General features: G+C 46.2%; 3 protein-coding genes across 3 annotated transcripts in view; 1 reads left to right on the top strand and 2 right to left on the bottom strand.

Moving 5' to 3' along the window:
• The window catches only part of LOC309550227 (uncharacterized protein), a 1,381,219-nt gene that overhangs the window by 259,304 nt on the left and 1,097,566 nt on the right, over nt 1-24,349 (bottom strand).
• Nucleotides 1-24,349, top strand: part of LOC309550746 (uncharacterized protein) — a 224,815-nt gene that overhangs the window by 133,955 nt on the left and 66,511 nt on the right. The gene's annotated exons all lie outside the window — the stretch shown is intronic.
• The window catches only part of LOC309548731 (uncharacterized protein), a gene marked incomplete at its 3' end in the record, with an annotated part of 98,477 nt that overhangs the window by 26,423 nt on the left and 47,705 nt on the right, over nt 1-24,349 (bottom strand). The window contains exon 5 of the mRNA XM_082248686.1: nt 22,527-23,868. Coding sequence (XP_082104812.1) covers nt 22,527-23,868 — 1,342 coding nt within the window. The remainder of the gene's footprint in view (nt 1-22,526; nt 23,869-24,349) is intronic.

The raw sequence follows: 24,349 nt of genomic DNA, 5'->3' as shown, positions 1-24,349 counted from the left end.
TGCTGGTGGCTCTGTGAGACCACCGCCTCTTCCTCCAAACTACTCAGGTCACCTGCATGACCTTCATTCCATGTGGGGTCGAGGACCTCATCGTCCTCCACATCATCTTCCACCCAGTCTTCACCCCTGCCCTCCTTGTTGGTCTCCACAATTCTGAGTGCCGCAGCAGTTGGCACCTGCGTTTCATCAGCATCGGAGACGTGCTGCGATGGTCCTTCCATGTACTCATCTTGACAAATAAGTGGCTGGGCATCGCTGCACTCAATCTCTTCCACTTCTGGGGCAGGGCTAGGTGGATGGCCCTGGGAAACCCTGCTGACAGAGTCATCAAAAAGAAGAAGAGACTGCTGCATGACCTGGGGCTCAGACTGCTTGCCTGATTTGCAAGGGGGTGAGGTGAAAGACGGTTGGACATCGGCTGCAGGTGCCAACTGTGACCTTTCTGCAGTAGACTGGGTGGGAGACAATGTGAAGGAACTGGAGGCACTGTCAGCAGCAAACCAATCTACTATCGCCTCTACTTGCTCTGGCCTCAACACTGATGGCCTACCAAATACTGCTGCAGGTTCTGTCGCCTACTCACACTTGAGGAAGGTGTTTCACTTGTGCGTGTATCTGGCACAGATCGACCACGTCCTCTCCTTGCAACAGGAGCTCTACCAGCAGCACCACAACCCAGGCCACGGCCCCTATTTGACGGTCTCCTCATATTTCTGTAATTTATGATCTTGCCCTAGAAAGGTGTTTATTGAATAGCGGAACAAAAATACAACAGTATCGCACGGGTGTATCTCACAGTCAAATATGCAAACTATGCCGCAATTTAATTTTTTTTACCCCAAAAGGGTGTTTATTAAATAGAGGAATAGAAAAACAGTATACAAACACAATGGGTGTATCTCACAGTCAAATATGCAAAGTATGCCGCAATTTAATTTTTTTCACCCCAAAAGGGTATATATTGAATAGCGGAATAGAAAAAACGATATAAAACGGTGTATCTCACACGTACAAACACAGACTAGGCCCCGATTACAATTTTTTGTACCCTAAAGGCAGGATGAGGAGTAGGAGGAGTTCGGAACAGGCAGGAGGCAAACTGAAGCACCCTGCAATCCTTGGCGGTGTAAGATGCGCCCAAAAAATTGGAAAGGTGTATCTCACACGTACCGATACAGACTATCCCGCAATTTAATTATTTTTACCCCAAAGGGTGTAGATTGAATAGCGGAATAGAAAATATGATATCAAAAGGTGTATCTCACACGTACAGACCCAGACTAGGCCCCGATTACTATTTTTTGTACCCTAAAGGCAGGATGAGGAGTAGGAGGAGTTCGGAACAGGAGGCAAACTGAAGCACCCTGCAATCCTCAGCGGTGTAAGATGCGCCCCAAAATTTTGGAAGGTGTATCTCACACGTACCGATACAGACTATGCCGCAATTTCATTCTTTTTACCCCAAAGGGTGTAGATTAAATAGCGGAATAGAAAATATGATATCAAAAGGTGTATCTCACACGTACAGACCCAGACTAGGCCCCGATTACAATTTTTTGTACCCTAAAGGCAGGATGAGGAGTAGGAGGAGTTCGGAACAGGAGGCAAACTGAAGCACCCTGCAATCCTCGGCGGTGGAAGATGCGCCCCAAAAATTTGGAAGGTGTATCTCACATGTACCGATACAGACTATGCCGCAATTTAATTCTTTTTACCCCAAAGGGTGTAGATTGAATAGTGGAATAGAAAATATGATATCAAAAGGTGTATCTCAGACGTACAGACCCAGACTAGGCCCCGATTACAATTTTTTGTACCCTAAAGGCAGGATGAGGAGTAGGAGGAGTTCGGAACTAGAGGCAAACTGAAGCACCCTGCAATCCTCGGCGGTGGAAGATGCGCCCCAAAAATTTGCAAGGTGTATCTCACACGTACCGATACAGACTATGTCGCAATTTAATTCTTTTTACCCCAAAGGGTGTCGATTGAATAGCGGAATAGAAAATATGATATCAAAAGGTGTATCTCACACGTACAAACCCAGACTAGGCCCCAATTACAATTTTTTGTACCCTAAAGGCAGGATGAGGAGTAGGAGGAGTTCGGAACAGACAGGAGGCAAACTGAAACACCCTGCAATCCTCGGCGGTGTAAGATGCGCCCAAAAAATTGGAAAGGTGTATCTCACATGTATCGATACAGACTATGCCGCAATTTAATTCTTTTTACCCCAAAGGGTGTAGATTGAATAGCGGAATAGAAAATATGATATCAAAAGGTGTAGCTCACACGTACAGACCCAGACTAGGCCCCTATTACAATTTTTTGTACCCTAAAGGCAGGATGAGGAGTAGGAGGAGTTCGGAACAGGAGGCAAACTGAAGCACCCTGCAATCCTCGGCGGTGTAAGATGCGCCCCAAAATTTTGGAAGGTGTATCTCACACGTACCAATACAGACTATGCCGCAATTTAATTATTTTTACCCCAAAGGGTGTAGATTGAATAGTGGAATAGAAAACATGATATCAAAAGGTGTATCTCAGACGTACAGACCCAGACTAGGCCCTGATTACAATTTTTTGTACCCTAAAGGCAGGATGAGGAGTAGGAGGAGTTCGGAACAGGAGGCAAACTGAAGAACCCTGCAATCCTCGGCAGTGGAAGATGCGCCCCAAAAATTTGGAAGGTGTATCTCACACGTACCGATACAGACTATGCCGCAATTTAATTATTTTTACCCCAAAGGGTGTAGATTGAATAGCGGAATTGAAAATATGATATCAAAAGGTGTATATCACACGTACAGACCCAGACTAGGCCCCGATTACTATTTTTTGTACCCTAAAGGCAGGATGAGGAGTAGGAGGAGTTTGGAACAGGAGGCAAACTGAAGCACCCTGCAATCCTCGGCGGTAGAAGATGCGCCCCAAAAATTCGGAAGGTGTATCTCACACGTACCGATACAGACTATGCCGCAATTTAATTCTTTTTACCCCAAAGGGTGTAGATTGAATAGCGGAATAGAAAATATGATATAAAAAGGTGTATCTCACACGTACAAACCCAGACTAGGACCCCATTACAATTTTTTGTACCCTAAAGGCAGGATGAGGAGTAGGAGGAGTTCGGAACAGGCAGGAGGCAAACTGAAGCACCCTGTAATCCTCTGCAGTGTAAGATGCGCCCAAAAAATTGGAAGGTGTATCTCACACGTACCGATACAGACTATGCCGCAATTTAATTCTTTTTACCCCAAAGGGTGTAGATTGAATAGCGGAATAGAAAATATGATATCAAAAGGTGTATCTTACACGTACAGACCCAGATTAGGCCCCGATTAATATTTTTTGTACCCTAAAGGCAGGATGAGGAGTAGGAGGAGTTCAGAACAGGAGGCAAACTGAAGCACCCTGCAATCCTCTGCGGTGGAAGATGCGCCCCAAAAATTTGGAAGGTGTATCTCACACGTACCGATACAGACTACCGCAATTTAATTATTTTTACCCCAAAGGGTGTAGATTTAATAGCGGAATAGAAAATATGATATAAAATTGGTGATTTTTCAATAGCACATGTGAACACAGCAGTGTCTTATGTTTTATGTCACGGTCAGCTCTGCAGCAGGCTATGAAGGGGAAAAAAAATTCCCCTTTAAGTTTGTAATTTTTAAATAGCAGATTAGTACAGACTATGCCACAATTTAATTTTTTTTTAACCCAAAAGGGTGTATATTGAATAGTGGAATAGAAAAAAGTGTATAAAATTGAAAATCACTCAATAGCACATGTGAACACAGCAGTGTCTTATGTCACGGTCAGCAGCAGGCTATGAAGGGGGAAAAAAAAAATCCCCTTTAAATTAATTTTTTAATAGCAGATTAGAGCAGCAATCTGTAGTAAAATATAGCTGATGAACGCTGCACACAACAGACTGATAAAAATAGATTTTTTTCTCCCTCCTCCTCCTCAGTGGGCTCAAGTGAGGGCAAAAAGATTGTTCACTTCACCACCCCCCACACAGCAAAATCGATGTAGACTGTCCCTGCCTAATCTCTCCAGCCTGTCCCTAAAATGCTCAAAAAGATCGTTCACTGCACCACCCCCCACACAGCAAAATCGATGTACACTGTCCCTGCCTAATCTCTCCAGCCTGTCCCTAAAATGCTCAAATAACTTTCCCTGCCTACACTCCGACCTGTCCCTGCATTCTTTTCGGACACAATTTTTCACTGTCTGTCCCTAATCAGCAGCCAGCACGTATGATGTGTGCTCTCTCCCTATACTACAGCAGAATGACGCACCGCGCTGTGACTCTCGAACTTATAAAGACATGGGTCACATGCTTCAGATGGCCAATCACAGCTACTAATACATTAGTAGGCATGGCTGGGATGGCTTAAGGCACACCAGTTAAACACTTGTTGATTGGCTGTTGAAAGCCCGCCATTAAAAGCGCGCCATTACATACAAAACAGGAAATAAAATGACCGAACACAGATTTTAAACCCGAACATACAGTAAAGTTTTCGGGTCCGTGTTTTAACAAAAATCCAATTATTCGGTACGAACCCGAATAGTACATTCCGTGTTCGCTCAACACTACTAGGGAGTAACCAAAAGGAAAACCTATGGAGAGGACTCTGCTCTCTGGGTGATCAATGTGCATTGCAGCATCTTATCAAAGTTTGGTGCAGTCGCCTACCTTTGTCTTTTTTTTTGTCCTGAGGAGAGAACTGTTTGTTGAAGCAAGGTTTGCTTTCTGCGTAGCGGTACCCCCGCAGGAGCCGCTTGGATATTGGTTGGCCCGGGCCTCCCACTGATTACTCCACAGCCAGATACAGGGTATTTTTACACAGCCAGGTCAGGTACACACACTCTTCTGCTCGTTGTCTCCATTGACCAGTCTAGGGGATGTGTTTTTATGTTTTATTTGGAGAACTTGGATAGGAGAAGAAAAACCAGAGCTATCATGAGAGTCCCAACTTCCTATCTGTTCAGAGAAATGGGAAACTACAGATGTTCACAAGGAACCACTGTCGTGTGTGGACTTTAAGGGCACAGCATGAGACAGATAACAACTCCATAGATTTATCCTAAAATAACATTTATTGATTTATCTAAAACCAGATCGCAATAAAATGCCGAAACTGGCCCCAAACTGAGCTCAGCTCGTACACAGGAGATCAATGTCTCCTACTAATTTCACTCATGTACATCATACATATATAAGGATAAGTTGGTATATATCATAAGGTTCGTGTAGGTATAGATATTTCCTCTCTTCACTTAGATGCAACATTTAGTGATGGCCATGTACTTTTTTACTGAATATATCTTATTACTATTATAACAATGTCTTTACTATATGGATTTTTTTGTATACATGTCTGCATCATATTTGTTACTGATGTCAACATTTGTATCAATTACTGTATGTATAATAAATAACTACGTTCAGATTCTATTTTTGTATATCTTAGTTGGTGACCGGCCTCATTTAAAGTCCCACGACCTCTGTTTTCTGTTTGCATTAACCATTAGGGATGGAGGCACGTCACTGTGTTTGCTTCAGAGCATATTCCTCTATCTTCGTCTGTTCACTGGTCAATGCGTTTCGCACAAGGCTTCTTCAGGACTATGAAGATGTACAGACAGTTTTCTCTTAAAATTAGTCAAGCAGACTAAGGACATGGATTACTGGAACCATGTCCTGTGGTCTGATGAGACCAAGATAAACTTATTTGGCTCAGATGGTGTCAAGCATGTGTGGTGGCAACCAGGTGAGGAGTACAAAGACAAGTGTGTCTTACCTACAGTCAAGCATGGTGGTGGGAGTGTCATGGACTGGGGTTGCATGAGTGCTGCTGGCACTGGGGAGCTACAGTTCATCCGGCGCTGAGAGAAACCGGAAGTGTGTGCTGTGTGAGTCCATGCGGCAGGGGAGCTGAGTGCGAGGAGGAAGAGGAGCTGCGGGGACACGTGCGTGGGAAGCCGCATAAGGGGTGCGGGTGCACAGTGCAGGGATCGGTAAATAGCAACTGAACGGCGGGGGAGGACGGGAGCCGCAAGAAGGGCAGAGGGAGCGACCGCACCAGTACACCGGGTGCAGGGACCGAAGCAGACCGAGGCAGAGAGCGGCGGTGGAGGTCGGAAACCCCGCCTTCCTTAGTGCCTGGAAGCAGAGGAGGAGGACCGTCCGTGCTCAGTGAGGAGGAGGAGACATCCGTCCCAGTGTGTGTGTGTGGCAGCAGCTGCAGACAGGGAGAAAGCTGTGTGACTGAGCTCTGTGAGAAATCAATAGCTGTTTGACTGTTCTGCAACTGACTGCTGTGTGACTGTCTCTGCGACTGAGTACCTGGGAAGTCTGGTGAGTATCCTTGCGACTGGTGAGTATCCTTGCGACTGGTGAGTATCCTTGCGACTGGTGAAGTAGCTTGCGACTGGTGAGTATCTTGCGACTGGTGAGAATCTTTGCGACTGGTGAAGTAGCTTGCGACTGGTGAGTATCTTGCGACTGGTGAGTATCTTTGCGACTGGTGAGTATCCTTGCGACTGGTGAGTATCCTTGCGACTGGTGAGTATCCTTGCGACTGGTGAGTATCTTTGCGACTGGTGAGTATCTGCGACTGGTGAGTATCTGCGACTGGTGACCATCTTGCGACTGGTGACCACCTTGCGACTGGTGACCATCTTGCGACTGGTGAGTATCTGCGACTGGTGAGTATCTGCGACTGGTGAGTATCTGCGACTGGTGAGCCTCTTGCGACTGGTGAGTATCTGCGACTGGTGAGTATCTGCGACTGGTGAGTATCCTTGCGACTGGTGAGTATCCTTGAGACTGGTGAGTATCCTTGCGACTGGTGAGGATCCTTGCGACTGGTGAGGATCCTTGCGACTGGTGAGGATCTAGTGACTGGTGAGGGTATTAGCGACTGGTGGGTACCCCAGGTTTAGTACCAGGGAAGTTAGAGGTAGTGTAGGTAAGGAAGAGCAGGCCGTTAATATTATCCCCATAGAGTAGTGGGTAATAATGTCCGACAGGATTGGGGATGCCACTCAGTGCACTTCTTGCGCCATGTATGCGTTCCTTGATGAAACAATCGAGGACGAATACTGCTGTGCAAGATGTGAGTGACTTGTTGCTCTGGAAGCCCACATCGTGGATCTAGAGAACACAGTGACAAGACTGCGTGGCATCTACAACCTGGAAAGGAGCTTGGACATTACCTATCAGGCGCTGGCAGGGGTCAGCATAGAGGAGGGAGGAATAGAGGAGACACAAGCAGCAGAGGCACGCAGCTGGGTGACTGTTAGGAATGTTAGGGGGAGGAGTGTCAGGGAGGCCAGTCCTGAGTTGATAGACCCTAACATGTTTGCCGAGTTGCAGGTTGAGGGGGATATCAACTCAGGGGTGGCAGAGCTGGAGCATGCACCCTCCCCCAGCTGCCAGGGGAGGGAAGGCTCCAGGAAGAAGGGGGGCCGTAACTCAGGAAAGGTTAGAAAGGTTGTGGTAGTTGGGGACTCAATTATCAAGAGGACAGAGAGGGCAATCTGTAAAAAAGATCTCGTGAACCGAACAGTTTGTTGTTTACCGGGCGCCCGAGTTCGGCACATCGCAGATCTGGCAGATAGATTATTGTGCGGGGCTGGGGATGACCCAGCGGTCATGGTGCACGTGGGCACTAATGACAAAGTTAAAGGTAGGTGGAGGATCCTTAAGAACGATTTCAGGGACTTAGGTAATAGATTGAGGAAAAGGACCTCCAAGGTGGTTTTCTCTGAAATACTGCCTGTACCTCGAGCCACACAGGAAAGGCAGAAGGAGATTAGGGAACTTAACAAGTGGCTGAGGAATTGGTGTAGGAAGGAGGGGTTTGAGTTCCTGGAGAACTGGGCTGACTTCTCAGTCGGCTACCGTCTCTTTAGTAAGGATGGGCTGCACCTTAATGGGGACGGTACAGCTCTTTTGGGGAGAAAGATGGCCACCGAGTTGGAGGGGCTTTTAAACTAGGAGACGGGGGGGAGGGCTCAGAAGTAGATTCAGTCAGGCGGGAGCAGAGGACTGAAGGCAGTTGTAGGGTCAACAGCGACAGTAGGTCGACAACATCAATTGGCGGGTCTGTGCAGGAAAACAGCAGACCAAACAGAAATAAACATAACCGCCAATCACGTTTAACTTCCGTAAAACTAAGAGGGGTATATGCTAATGCCAGGAGCCTAGCTAATAAGATGGATGAGTTGGAAATGTTAGTACATGAGGAGGACATAGACCTTGTGGGAATAACAGAAACTTGGTTCGACCCCTCACATGACTGGCTGGCAAATATCCAAGGGTATTCGGTGTACCGGAAGGACAGGGTAGGAAAAAGAGGGGGAGGGGTATGTCTCTATGTCAAGAACAATATAAAGGTGCTAGAAAGGAGTGACATTACGGATGGGATGAGCATGGATTTAGAATCTGTGTGGGTTGAACTCGATAGGGAAGAAGATAAGGGAAAAGTAGTTGTGGGGGTTTGCTATAGGCCACCTAACCAAGGGGAGGAGGTAGAGCTGGAATTTTTAGCACTAATGGGTAAAGCGGCAAAACTGGGATCAGGCATCATATTGGGGGACTTCAATTATCCCGACATTGACTGGGAAGAGGGGACTGCACACTCGCATAAGGCCCGTCTATTCACGGAAACCTTACAGGATAACTACATGTCACAGTTGGTGGATTCCCCTACTAGAGAAAATGCAATCCTGGATCTATTGATCACTAATGACCCAGACGTAATCTCGGAGGTAGGAGTCCAGGACAACCTGGGCTCTAGCGATCACAGGATGATCACATTTAGTATAAATAACAATATAAAAAGGCAAGTGGGGAACATAAGAACCCTAAACTTCAGAAGGGCAGACTTTCCAAAATTGTACTCATTGATGGAAAGGGTAAACTGGGACCAAACCCTGGGATCCCTGACCACAGAGGAAAAATGGGAATGCTTTAGAACAATATTAAGCAAAGGCATCTTGCAGTGCATTCCTATGGGGAATAAATTTAGAAGAGACAAAGCCAAACCTGGCTGGCTAAACCGTAGCGTTAAAAAACTTATTAGGGGAAAAAAATTGGCCTTCAAGAAATATAAATCAGAGGGCACAGTATCGGCCTTCCAGCAATACAAGGAGGAAAATAAGAAGTGTAAACACGAAATCAAGATGGCTAAAATCAACTTTGAGAGACAAATAGCGGAGGATAGTAAAAAAAACCCAAAGAAATTCTTTAAATATATCAACAGCAAAAAAACTAGGGCAGAGCATATTGCACACATAATTAACGATGATGGGAGGATGGTTACAGAGGACACTGAAAAAGCAACCGTGCTGAATGCTTTTTTCTCGTCAGTCTTTACGCAGGAAAAGGAGGGGTACACTGACCATGACTGTATGGTTAGTAGTAATACACAGGACTTGCCACTATGGCTAACAGAGGTTGAAATCAGGGAAAGACTGGATAAACTTAACACAAACAAATCACCAGGTCCGGATGGCGTACATCCGAGAGTACTCAAGGAACTCAGTAATGTTATATCTAGACCACTGTTCCTGATCTTTGCTGACAGTATTAGGACAGGAGATGTACCAGGGGATTGGAGGAAGGCTAACGTGATTCCGATATTCAAAAAGGGCCAGAGGCATATCCCGGGAAATTATAGGCCTGTCAGTCTGACATCAGTAGTATGTAAACTTCTGGAGGGGATAAGGGACTATATCGTAGAGTTTGCTAAAGACAACAACATCATCAGCAGTAACCAGCACGGGTTTACAAATGGGCGTTCTTGTCAAATCAATCTCTTAGCATTCTACGAGGAGGTGAGCTGTGAGCTAGATAGGGGCAGACCAGTGGATGTGGTGTACTTGGATTTCGCTAAGGCGTTTGATACAGTTCCCCACAAGCGCTTAATTTATAAAATAAGGTCTGCAGGTATCGACAGCAGGGTTTGCTCTTGGATACGGAACTGGCTAAAAGGGCGTGTCCAAAGGGTGGTAATAAACAGCGCATACTCAGACTGGTCTGAGGTAGTAAGCGGGGTGCCCCAGGGCTCAGTCCTGGGACCAACCTTGTTCAATTTATTCATAAACAGCATTGAGGACGGGATCAGTAGTTCGTTATCAGTTTTTGCAGATGACACAAAATTGGCCAGGGCAATAACTGCACAGCATGAAGCAGATATCCTAAAGAATGACCTGGACAAAATTACGGAGTGGGCAACGACATGGCAAATGAGGTTTAACGTGGAGAAGTGTAAGGTTCTGCACTTGGGGACTAAAAACATAAAAACACAATACACGTTAGGAGGGGAACCCTTGGGGGAATCAAAAATGGAGAAAGATCTGGGAGTCTTGGTAGAGGATAGATTAGGCAACAGCATGCAATGTCAAGCGGCAGCTTCCAAAGCCAACATAATATTAGCATGCATAAAGAAAGGGATGTATTCCAGAGATAAGACTATAATCCTTCCACTTTATAAAACTCTGGTCCGACCGCATCTGGAGTATTCTGTCCAGTTCTGGTCGCCAGTCCTCAGGAGGGATGTGTTGGAGCTGGAGAAAGTCCAGAGAAGGGCAACTAAACTGATTAGGGGGTTGGATGACCTTAACTATGAAGAGAGGCTGCAATCGCTCGATTTATTTTCCCTGGAGAAGAGACGTCTGAGAGGGGACATGATAGCAATTTATAAATATCTTAATGGGGATCTCAGCTTAGAAAAAAAGCTGTTCATTCGAAGGAATTGCATGAGGACTCAAGGACATACAATGCGATTAGAGGAGAAGCGTTTTAACCTCAGGCAACGAGGAGGGTTCTTTACTGTTAGGGCTACAAGATTGTGGAATTGTCTACTACAAGAGGTGGTTTCTGCGGGTAGTATGGTGACTTTCAAAAGACTCTTGGACTTAAATCTCAAGGATCAGGAGATTAAGGGCTATGTTAGATGATTACAGTCACACACACCTACACAGGTTGAACTGGATGGACTATTGTCTTTATTCAACCTCACCTACTATGAGACCTCGCCAAGCAAGGTGGGCACTTTTTTTTCCCAGATTTATGTTCCATATAATGTATCAACCGGGTTCCAAGAATATGAAACCCGATGCTCTCTCTCAAATGTACGACAGTTCTAAAGAAATCCTTGTACCTGACACCATCTTAACCCAAGGTAACTTTCTACTATTACAGTCTGACCTTCTTACCGCTCTGAGACAAGCCACAGTAAATGCTCCCCATCCTGCTGGAACTATACTGGTACCCAGAAATGGACTGCTATGGAGAGGGGATCAAATTTACATTCCAGAAAGTGCTTGTGTGTCCATCCTAGGACTGTATCATGACCACCCGATGGCTGGTCATTTCGGGATCCCTAAGACCCTGGATCTTGTGCAGCGCATGTTCTGGTGGCCCGACTTGGAGAAGTGTTGTAAACAATATGTTTCCTCCTGTACTGTCTGCACACGAAGCAAGGCAACCCGAAATAAGGCATGGGGCCTGCTCAGACCACTACCAGTCCCTGACAGACCATGGAAGATGGATTTCATTGTGGAACTTTCTCCATCAGACGGTTATTCTGCAATCTTCGTGGTAGTAGACCGTCTGTCGAAAATGGCTCACTTCATACCACTAAGAGGTACACCCTCCGTGCTTGAGACAGCGCAGGTCTTCATCAGGTAAATTGTAAGACTCCACGGGGTCCCAATGAACATTGTGTCGGATAGAGGTGTCCAATTTACTTCTCGCTTCTGGAGAGCTTTATGTGATTCACTGAAAATCAAGCTGTCAATGTCCTCCGCATACCATCCCCAGACTAACGGGCAGACTGAGAGGACCCACCAGACCCTCGAGCAATATATCCGATGCTTCACCACCTTTGTTCAAGATGACTGGGTCTCGCTACAGCAGAGTTTGCATACAATAATGCCAAACACTCGGCTACAGGTCAGTCCCCATTCTACGCTAACTACGGGTTTCACCCATCTTTCTTGCCCTGCTTTATTCCTGAACCTACAGTGCCAGCAGTCCGGGATATCTTGGAGTTCCTTAAGGAGAACTACAAAGTCTTACAGGATGCCATGACCAAGGCTCAGACCTCCAATAAAGAGTTATTTGACAAAAGAAGGAGAGGTGAGTTGGTTCTCCAGCCTGGCAACCTGGTACCGATTGGCATGCCCTTCCAAAAAACTGGCACCAAAGTTTATTGGCCCGTTCCCTGTGAGGAGAAAATTAAATGAGGTATCTTATGAATTGATGCTTCCCGATTCCCTCAAGATCCATCCGGTCGTCCACGTTTCACTCTTGAAACCTGCAGTACCTGATTCCTTTCCTGGTAGAAGTTCGGAACCACCTGCTCCTGTCACCATCAACGGGGATGAAAAATTTGAGGTGGAGGCCATCCTAGACTGCAGAAGGCGGAGGAACCAGCTACAATACCTGGTTAAGTGGAGGGGCTACGGCCCCGAAGAAAATTCCTGGGAACCGGTACAGAATTTCCATGCCCAGGACTTAATCCAGAATTTTTTTCCCGCAACCATCCCCACAAAAGGAACCTTTTGGGCACCTGGAGGTTGCCCTTAAGGGGGGGGGGGGCAATGTCAGGCAGGGACTCAATACCCTGCGCAGGCGCACTGGCGTAGCTAAAAGGCGAATGCCTATGCGCATGCGCTGAGGCTACCTCGGTAGAGTTCGAGGCTACCTCGGTAGAGTTCGAGGCTACCTCTGTAGCGTTCGAGGCTACCAAATTGGCGCCAAAATGGCTTATTTAAACACAGCTGTCACTCTAGGTGATTGCTGTGTTGTCTTCAGCTCTCCTGTATCCTGTGCCTGTTATATCTGCTGTTCCTGTTTACCTGACCCGGCTTGTCTTTGGATTCAGATTACCTGCTGCCCGCCCTGACCTTGGCTTGTCCTGACTATCCTCCTGTCTCATCCTGATCTGTTTACCTGCTACCAGCTATTGGTCCTGGACCTGTTCCTGGCTCTCCCAGGCAATCTGGGGGGCCGCGACCTGGTGTTAGCAAGCAGCCAAGTCCATCCCCACCATCTGGGGCCCTGGTGAAAACCGGCTAACAGTTAAGCCCCGTACACACGTACCAATTGTCGGCCGACAACCGATCAGCCGATTGTAGGCTTGTTAGTATGATGCTTCCGACAGCCGACAGCGCACTTTCGGCCTAAAAAAAAAAAGAGTCGTGTAGGCATTAAAATCTTTGTTGGCCAACACCAGAACGGCCGATTTTTCGCCAGTCAGTACAGAATTTGGCCGACAATCAGCAGATTTGCAAGACTGGGCATGCTCAGAAAAGAAAAAACACAGGGAAAGTTAACCATCACATGACATCACTTCTGCAGTCAGCTGCTGTTGGCCGACAAAATTAGTGTACAGTCTTTTGCAGTTTTCAACAGACACGACAGCCCTGGACAAAAGACGGCCGAATTCTGTACTGACTGGCGAACAATCGGCCGTTCTGGTGTTGGCCAACAAAAATTTTAATGCCTACACGACTGATTCTTTTCGGCCGAAAGTGCGTTGTCGGCTGTCGGAAGCATCATACTAACATGCCTACAATCGGCCGATCGGTCGTCGGCTGAATATTTACGGCCGACAATCGGTACGTGTGTACGGGGCTTTATACTCCGCGCCTCTGGTGAACCTGTGCCACACCAGTTACCCGGTAAGCCACTCCTCTTATGTCAGGCTCTGCCACGTTACCCCGTGACAAGCGCCTACAGGCCATTCGTTTAGAGAAACCCGGTAATAATGGCCCCAGAATCATTGCTCTCACTCTAGTGTGCGGCCAATACCCCCCTTTGTGACAGCGTAATATAAATGACAGGTCCTCTTTAAGGAGACATTAGGGGTCTATTAGACCTCCAACGCAACCTATGGACCCCAGTGAAGCTGATGAAATACAGATCAGGATCAACCAGCTTCTTCACTGACTACAGTGACCAGGGAATGATGGCACTTAACCTGGAAGTGATGAAATGCTCATCTCTTCTGGATTCATTCACCAGAGAGGAGATCTGAGAACTGATCACCCTCCACTCCATCCACCATGCCGATCCTGGGCACATGGTTAATATAGTGAGGCATGGAGATATTTGTATCTTCAGAGAAAGGGTGGGAAAGGGCAAGTTTCAGGAGAACCCAAATCCGAATCTCATCCCTCGTTACAAGAAACTGCTAAGGTGAGAAGATGATTGGTGGGAAAGGTGACAAATCTCCAGAATGAAGAGAATTTTTTGACCCTGTAAGTGGAGGAATGTTCTGACCCTTTAGGGGTTACTCTAGGTTTCCACACTATATATGTGTGTATCATCATCTGCTGGAGATAAAAGAGGTCACAGTGACTATGGAGGAAGAGGACGGACATGACGGGGGGGGGGGGGGGTTGCTGGGTGTAAACTGCTACCACGTCCAGCAATGTCTCCTCTCTACTTCCTCCCAACTCACCTTTCACCCGAAAACGTCTTTTATACTTGACATCACTTCCTGTGACATCACTTCCTGTGACATCACCTCCTTTCTACAATTGACATTACTTCCTGTCTTCTATAGATACTTCCTGTCTGGGTGGAAGTGAGATCACCACCTTGTGGAGCTCAGAGGAACTGCAGCCCTGAGAAATGACTCATGGGGTGAACACGGCCTTGTGCTGTGTGTGTATCTACTGTATATCCTTATAGATGGGTCATCTCCACTCCCACCAAGGGGGGAGAAATATATTACTGCCTATTACCATCACACGCTCACCCCCCCCCTTTCCTGGCCAGCCAGGCTGCATGCTCGGATTAACAGTTTGGTATTTATTTCCTGGTTGACCTCACACAGTTGTTTTTAGGTTTCTTTGATTTTACCACTTAAGCCCCGGAAGAATTTACCCCCTTCCTGACCAGGCCCTATTTTGCGATTCGGCACTGCGTGACTTTAACGGACAATTGCGCGGTCGTGCGACGCTGTACCTAAACAAATTTGACGTCCTTTTTTTTCCCACAAACAGAGCTTTCTTTTGATCACCTGTGCGATTTTTTGATCATGCGCTATAAACAAAAAAATAGCGACAATTTTGCAAAAATAACAATATTTTTCACATTTTTTTATATGAAATTCCCAAAAAAAAATGTAAAAATCAAATTTTTTTAACATTTTTGGCCAATTTGTTTTCTGCTACATATGTTTGGTAAAAAAGATCGCAATAAGCGTAATTTGATTGGTTTGCGCAAAAGTTATTGCGTTTACTAACTACGGGAAAGATTTTTGTCATTTTTGTTGGGTTTTTTTTAACGAGTAATGGCGGCGATCTGCAATTTTTTTTTTGCGGGACTGCGACATTGTGGCGGACAGATCAGACCCTTGACTGACATTTTTGACACTTTTGGGGGTACCAGTGACATTACTACAGTAATCAGTGCTATACATATCCACTGTTACTGTAAAAATTACACTGGCAGGGAAGGGGTTAACTTTATTGGAGAGGGAGGGGTTAGGTGTGTCCCTAAGGGCGTGTTTCTAACTGTGCAGGGATGTGGCTTTTCATGTAACAGCACAGATCTTTGATCCTACATAGCAGGACCGTATGATCTCTGCTGTTATACAAGGAAGGATGACAGGCGGCTGTGTTTACATTAGCCGCCTGCCTTTCTCCCTCTGTAACTGACGATCGCGAGTGACCGGCGGACATCGGGTCCGCCGGTCACTCGCGCAGAGGTGTCCGTGAACGAGCGGGGAGGGGGAGCGCGCCTCCGGCGGCGCGCGCTCGCCCTCTATTGGCTCACAGACCCATACGTCACTTTGCCTGCGCGGGGCTGACCGCCGCAGTATATGTACTTGCGGCGGTCGGCAAGCAGTTAAGGACCCCTTTTAAACACCTACTAGATTCAGAGTCTGGAATGTAATTTTGGGGGACTCAAAATTTGGGGGTGTGAAAGAAAAAAGTCTTTACTACTTTCCGACCTCCCTATAGCAGTTTTATTGCTACAGGGCAGTCGTGCTGCTCAGAACCCCGTATATAAACGTGATCCTGCACATCCAGGTAGCGTGCGCAAGTGCGCTCTGCCGGCGGCTCACTACCACTGTGATTCTACACAGCAGGTCCCGCAGACGCGATGTCCGCCGGCACCCGCTGATCGTTCGGTACACAGGCAGAATGGCAATCCGTCTATGTAAACAAGGCAGATTGCCGTTCTGTCAGTAGGGAAGGCATAGATCCTGTGTTCCTGCAAAGCAGAGGCACTGATCCATGCCTTCCCCTAGTAAAAGCACCTCCCCCAATACACAAACACTGGCTAGGCACACATTTATCCCTTTGATCACCCCTTATGTTAACCCCTTCCCAGCCAGTGTCATTAGTACAGTGACAGTGCATATTTTTAGCACTGATCATTGTATTGGTGTCACTGGTTCCCACAAAGTGTCAGTAATGCCCCATACACACGTGCAGATTATCTGCAGACTTTTGTCTGCAGACTTACCTTTTCTATGTAGTGCAAGGGCCTGCCGGATTGCATACAAATTGAAAGTGTTTAGGTTTGACCTCATATTATATGGTTTTGGTAAGTCTGCAGATAATCTGCACGTGTGTATGGAGCATTAGTGTCAGATTTGTCTGCCACAATAAAGTCCCGCTGTAAGTCACCGATCGCCGCTATTACTAGAAAAAAAGAATTACATAAAAATATCCCATAGTTTATAGATGAGATAACTTTTGCGCAAACCAATTAAAATACGCTTATTGAGATTTATTTTAAACAAAAACATGTAGTAGAATACATATTGGCATAAATTGATGAAGAAATTAGATTTTTGTACTTTTTTATTGGATGTTTTATAGCAGAAAGTAAAAAATATTGTTTTCTTTTTTGCTTATAGCGCAAAACTTTGAAACCGCAGAGGAGATCAAATACCACCAAAACAAATCTCTATTTGTGGGAAAAAAAGGACATCGATTTTATTTGGGTACAGCGTCGCACGACCGTGCAATTGTCAGTTAACAAGTTCAGCCCCGGAAGATTTACCCCCCTTCATGACCAGGCCATTTTTTGTGATACGGCACTGCGTTAAGTTAACTGAAAATTGTGCGACGCTGCACCCAAATAAAATCGATGTCCTTTTTTCCTACAAATAGAGATTTCTTTTGGGGGTTATTTGATCACCTCTGCGGTTTTTATTTTTTGCGCTATAAACAAAAAATGACCGACAACTTTGAAAAAAAAACAATATTTTTTACTTTCTGGAGGGCGGCGCCTGTAAAAACAATTAAGAGGCTGAACAGCCCATATGATTGGTTTTACAGTGCAGGGAATCACCAGCAGAAAAAGAAGATATGTGAATGATGCCTGTAGCTCCACCCATCATCCCGATATCTTCACTCAAAGTCCATGATGTCATATGACATAGTTGGGCAGGAAGTGATTTGATACAGGAGCATAATGTCCGCGCCCCCCTAAGCATCCGCTTATTTGTAGAGACATAAACCATTTGGAGTGCCAGAATCCCAATCTTCTTCTCATTGGTATAATGTCAAGGATTTTGCAGACAGAGGAAATGAGCTTTTCAACGTTAGCAAGCATGTTGTGTGAAGGTCGTTCTTCATTATAATGACAATGTGGGGGAGAGAAATCATCTGCACCTTCCTCCAGTACGGCATCCATATCCTCTCCATTCCCTCCTGTCTCTGCATCCTCTAGGACCGGCATATCGGGATCTGACTCCGGTTGGGAAGCTGGATCGGGAGAAGAGGCCGAGAGATTTAGAGCTCTGGACAAAGATGGCCGTATTAAGACTTAATCTGTCCAAGGAATGGCGACAGAAAATTCTGCTTTGGTCAGGTAACCCACATGTTGTGTGTCTGAGAAAGAGCTAGAACCAGAAACGGACATTGGTGGTAAAGCATGGACTTTATATACAGTCCAGCATTTTGGAGATATAAGACAGGGTCACCCTGTACCTCTGACCATTACTCTATTATTCTTCAGGATAGAATCAATATTTCTCATTCCATCTTCCATTGCATTGGAAGAGAGGCAAGGGTTAACGCAGGTTCACAGGCTGCAACTGCAGACAGATATACCCCCGAAGAACAAGACCAACACATGAAGTTACCACCAGAAGATGTTGCACCCCCTCCAAGGACACACTCAATTATCATGATTGAGTATACCCTTGATGGACACAGCATCCTCCAATGACAATTCATATGGCTAAGCTCACGAAGGCCACATCAAGCAAATAGGTGACTCATTATCAGGGCTTGTTTTCTCAGAGAATAGGTGCAGCTACTACCCCTTTCTCTGTCCCTACCCACCTCTGAGTATCATTCCTTGGTTCCATCCCCCTACCCACCTCCAAGCACCATTCCTTGGTTCCAACCCCTACCCACCTCCGAGCACCATTCCTGGGTTCGGACCCCTACCCACCTCCGAGCACCATTCCTTGGTTCCACCCTCCACCCACCATTTCTTGGTTCCACCCTACCCACCTCCAAGCACCATTCCTTGGTTCCAACCCCTACCCACCTCTGAGCAGCATTCTTTGGTTCCACCCACCATTTCTTGGTTCCACCCCTACCCATCTCCAAGCACCTTTCCTTGGTTCCACCCTTTACCCACCCTCAAGCACCATTTCTTGGTTAAACCCTCTACCCACCTCCCAGTACTTCCCTTTTAGACAATACAGAACCAGGTATCATTTTGTGGTGCTGAGTAATTTATGTTGAATTTGGTAAAGATAACAAGAAAAAACAGTAAAATAGATTCCCTGCAGCCGGTAACGAAAGATCCCCTAACAACAATGGACCACCCATAACAGAATTCCCCCCTGGCAAATAATAAACTACTGGCTGTAACAACAGGTCCCCCACAGCCATCATCAATAGACCCCCTCCCAGCAACAACTGACCCCTCCCAGCAACAACTGACCCCCAGAAATTTAAGACCCACCCCCCAGCAATAGTAGGTCCTCCCCAGCAATAAAAGACCTCCTCAGCAACAAAAGACCCCCCTGCCAAAATAGATCCCCTCCATCTAGAATAGACCCCCCCAGCAGTTGGCATCAATAGACCCTGCAGCACACTCCAGCACCCCTTGCCATTACATACAGTCAGTGCTAGAGGTGCCCTATTTGCGGTCCCCCGCGTTGCCGCTGAAAAAAAATCCCTCCTTATTATGCTGGAAAAGCTCTTCCTCTTCATAAATGCCTAATCTGACATCCTGCAATGCAGGAAGAAGTGTCCAGGTTGGGATAAGGTGTTGACCACTAAGACATTCTGCTGCTCTGTCCTTCTATTCACTTTGCACCCCTCTTCTAGAATGAGCTTCTAACTTAACCACCATAAAGGTGACAGAAAATTCTGCTTTCATCAGGTAGGCCACATGTTGTGTGCCTGAGATAGAGCTACAATTAGGATACAGACATTAGTGGTAAAACTGGGTCCTACTCTGGTACAAGAGGCGCATTGTCACTCCAAGGCTGAGTACTGAGCGGACCTTTGGCAGAGCCAATCTTCTGCGATTTAGAATTGGCTCCCTTTCTCCTGGTCTCCACCATAGCTACAAGTGAGGGTATCCCCCTGTGGGGTACTCATGGAATAGGGTGCGGGAGATAGGGTGCAGTGTATCTGAAAGGAGTACGCGGTAACCCAGGTGTTGACTGTCCTGCAACGAGTGGTGAAAGGGCACCTGAGTACCTTATCAGGACTCTAGGTGGAAGTGGCATTAAAGGGTGTGACCAGTGGTGTGATCACCTGAGACTGAGCTCTGAATTTTAGCGCAAAGTTTGAAAAGCTTACGCCGTAAGGGGAATACATTCCAGACTTAGTAATGTTTTATAGAGTAATGTTCAAAGTTACAGGGTGACCCTGACTTATCTGTCCTGAATGCTGGACTGTATATAAGGTCCATGATTTACTCGAAATGGTGGGCATACCCCCGAAGAGGTCCTCGTGGACTGGGTTCCATAGTTATGAGGTTCCATAGTGATGAACTACAACCCTGGACCTGTATAGCACCCTGTGGCTAACTCAACACATTACACCAAATGTCATAGGGAGCGCCTCATGCTGGATCCAATGCCTGAAACAACATTACAGGGCATTTTCAGAGCGTGGGGGTCTGAGTACAGCTCCCAAGGTTGCACCGATCCGGGTACACTGCTTCTGTGTAGACAGTAGAAGACAGCGAGGGCTGATTGAAGAATCAGAAGATAAAATAATAAAGAGGAAAATAATAAACCAGTGACGATAACCCGCAAATATATCCCATTCTAGGTTGGTGCACATTATTCTGCTCACACAATCAGTGCAAGTCCAGCTGGTCACTGAGGCATCAAAAGAAACTTGAATGGACAATCATGCTCCAGCAAAATACTCCTTTATTAGAATATATCCAGAAGTGACAACATGGCAGGAGAGATAAGACTGTCAACGCGTTTCACACTACAAGCACTTAGTCATAGCAAACCCGCCATACTGCTTTCTCTCTATTTAAACATACAACATCAATTACCATATTAATTAATATTTAAGCTGTACATCATAGACATGTGCAGAAACATTTGTTTTATTTCAGATAAATCTGTTTAGTTATTTTATTTTGCTTTCTAGAATTTGTTTTATTTAACGCTTTGAGAACGATTGGAATTCTGACTGGTCGAAAAACGATCGACTGATTCAAATTCTGTGTGAAGAAAAGCGGGTTGTTAAGCAGGGGGCTGGGAAGCCGGCTGCCCGCATCCTTACCAACCATGACTCATCAGCTGATGAATGTAAAAAAAAAGAATGCTGGTATTGCCCAGCAATAGAAAAATGTTTAAGAAAAAGGCCGTGGGGTCCCCCCAAAATCCATACCAGACCTTTACCTGAGCATGTAGTTCGGCAGATCAGGAAAGGGGGGACAACAAGTATCTTCCAGCCAGCCACCCACAGCCCCTGTGCCAGCCAGCCACCCTCCCACAGGATGCCAGCAAACCATTAAGCATTAAACAAAAATGAACATGTTCAGTACCAGATTTGTGTCAAAAATTGTGTTTATTTTTTCAAAACTTTAAATGTACAAAATATCGGCAGATACCGATACGTTGTGACCAAAATATCGACATCGGCCCTGAAAAAACCATGTGGGTCTATCCCTAACTGAAGGATCTGATATGGAAAGGGGGAGGGGAGCACGCCGTTTTGTTCTATTGCCAGGCAATGCCGGCATTATTTTCTTTCCATTCATCTGTCAGTGGGGAAGCCCGCTGACAGCTGATGAGTCATGGATGGTAAGGATGTGGGCGGCCGGCTTCCCGGTTTGCTGCTTAACAACCAGCTATTTCTTCACACAGAATTTGCATCGGTCGATCGTTATTTTGACTGATCCGAATTCGAATCATTCCAAAAAGTTGGAATTTGTTAGAAAATGAATAAACAAAACTAATTTTAACAGATTTCAACAAAATTCATTACAATTTCATTTGGAGATTTGGATACATCCGAATCTAGGAATAACCAAAAATTTCTTGGAATTTGTATTTGCACCGAAACGAATTTCACGTGTCTAACACTTAATGGCCACCCGCCAACAGCTGGGCTCCCAGCCAATGCAAATGGCCGCCAATGGCAGGGCCCACTCTCCAGGCATGGTTCCTCTACATGTGTGTGCCATAACACCACCCTGTTGATAGCTGGGGACTCAATGACCACTCGGGACATCCTGGAAGACTTCTGGATACCAAAGGAAGCTCCTGACATCCGCACAGCTGCCCAGCACCAGACCCGCCCACCAATACTTCCAATAGGTAGGAAAACTTCATACAAAAATGGTCCTATAAGTGAGGAGGACAAACAAGGAACGCAGTCTTTGGCTTATTCTGAACATTTATGGGGGTGGGGTCTTATGGGGGAGGAACGAGGGCCGGGCTACCCAAATGTATGCTGCCATGGACATCTGTCAGGAAAGCACATTATGGCCACTAGATGGAACTGATCATTATAGGAAATCCCAATTCGCCATGACTGGGGGAATGCGGGGCCACATTTCATCAGCACATTTAGAACAACCAGATCTGTAAGTGTTTGTGAAATCTTCCCGCACAAAATGTACTCAGCCAATGAAAGGTAAGGACTCCATTTTTATTTTTCTCCTGCTATCAATGGCCAACATGGGACAACACTTCATCCATATCTCTAGTGATCTCTGATCAACTTATGAAGTGTTTCTTACATGATGAAGATCAGCCATGGAGTATATCTGAGGTGTATATCAGGGTGTGCTTCTTCCCCACATGTCCACCAACATTCATATAGAAGACATTTCCCGCACTAAAGGCACTAATACACCTCCAGGGTTGTGTGGGACCCCTAATGTACAGGAAGACAGGACTTCAGTGAGGAACATTTCCCTCACTCAGGACAGGAATACGGCTTCTCCCCCGTGTGAGATCTCTGATGTGTGGAAAGACTGGCCTTCCATGAAAAACATTTCCCGCACTCAGGACAGGAATGCGGCTTCTCACCAGTGTGCAATCTCTGATGCTTGGAAAGAGTGGACTTCTCTGAAAAACATTTCCCGCATTCAGTGCAGGAATACGGCTTCTCACCAGTGTGCAATCTCTGATGTGTGGAAAGATGGGACTTCCGTGAAAAACATTTCCCGCACTCAGGACAGGAATACGGATTCTCACCAGTGTGCAATCTCTGATGTGTGGAAAAAGAGGACTTCTCTAAAAAACATTTCCCGCACTCAGGACAGGAATACAGCTTCTCACCCGTGTGAAATCTCTGATGTGTGGAAAGACTGGCCTTCCATGAAAAACATTTCCCGCACTCAGGACAGGAATACGGCTTTTCCCCAGTGTGCAATCTCTGATGCTTGGAAAGAGTGGACTTCTCTGAAAAACATTTCCCGCACTCAGGGCAGGAATACGGCTTCTCACCAGTGTGCAATCTCTGATGTGTGTAAAGATGGTACTTCTGTGAAAAAAATTTCCCGCACTCAGGACAGGAATGCAGCTTCTCACCCGTGTGAGATCTCTGATGTCTGGAAAGATCGGATTTCTGTGCAATACATTTCTCGCACTCAGAACAGGAATGCAGCTTCTCACCAGTGTGCAATCTCTGATGCTTGGAAAGAGTGGACTTCTCTGAAAAACATTTCCCGCACTCAGGGCAGGAATACGGCTTCTCACCAGTGTGCAATCTCTGATGTGTGGAAAGATGAGACTTGTTTGCAAAACATTTCCCGCACTCAGGACAGGAATGCGGCTTCTCACCAGTGTGCGATCTCTGATGTGTGGAAAGATTGTACTTCTGTGAAAAACATTTCCCACACTCAGGACAGGAATGCGGCTTCTCACCAGTGTGCAATCTCTGATGCTTGGAAAGAGTGGACTTCTCTGAAAAACATTTCCCACACTCAGGGCAGGAATACGGCTTCTCACCAGTGTGCAATCTCTGATGTGTAGAAAGATGGGACTTCCGTGAAAAACATTTCCCGCACTCAGGACAGGAATACGGATTCTCACCAGTGTGCGATCTCTGATGTGTGGAAAGAGAGGACTTCTCCGAAAAACATATCCCGCACTCAGGACAGGAATACGGCTTCTCACCAGTGTGCAGTCTCTGATGTCTGGAAAGATGGGACTTCCATGAAAAACATTTCCCGCACTCAGAACAGGAATACGGCTTCTCACCAGTGTGAGACCTTTTATGCACATTAAGCTTGTATTTAAAACGGAAACACTTCCCACACTCAGTACAGGAGAACCTCTTATCTGTTGTAAGGACGGCACCGTCCCTCACAGTCTGAGGTTCCTCAGGATAAGAGGAATACGATGGTCCGGCACTGTCCCTCACAGTCTGAGGTTCCTCAGGATAAGAGGAATACGATGGTCCGGCACCGTCCCTCACAGTCTGAGGTTCCTTAGGATAAGAGGAATACAATGGTCCGGCACGGTCACTCACAGTCTGAGGTTCCTCAGGATAAGAGGAATACGATGGTCCATCTACACTGTGTGGTGCCGGATGGACATTTGAGGTAGCCGGGTTTTCTCCTGGACTATACTGTGTGATGTCCTCATCTTCTACTTTACAGTCTGGAGACAAAGTGAGACAATCCTCTGAGGTTTTCCTCATCTCCCATCCATGTACTAAAATAGAAATACAAAGATTATTACTAGACATCAGCAGATTGGTTCCCCTAAACCAGGACTCCACCCACATCAGGCAGCTTTGTCTCTGAGAATCTTACAATTCCCCCCTCAAGGTAACTAGTAAATGGGTCCTCTGATCTCCTACCAGTTCATTTCTTTATTCATGGACCTTAGTCAGAGAGTGAGGA

Source organism: Pelophylax lessonae (genome assembly GCF_965119305.1).
Source record: "Pelophylax lessonae genome assembly, chromosome: 3".
In the NCBI taxonomy this organism is placed as follows: domain Eukaryota; kingdom Metazoa; phylum Chordata; class Amphibia; order Anura; family Ranidae; genus Pelophylax; species Pelophylax lessonae.
The sequence above is the reverse complement of the archived record's forward strand: the minus strand, read 5'-3'. Positions and strand labels throughout refer to the sequence as shown.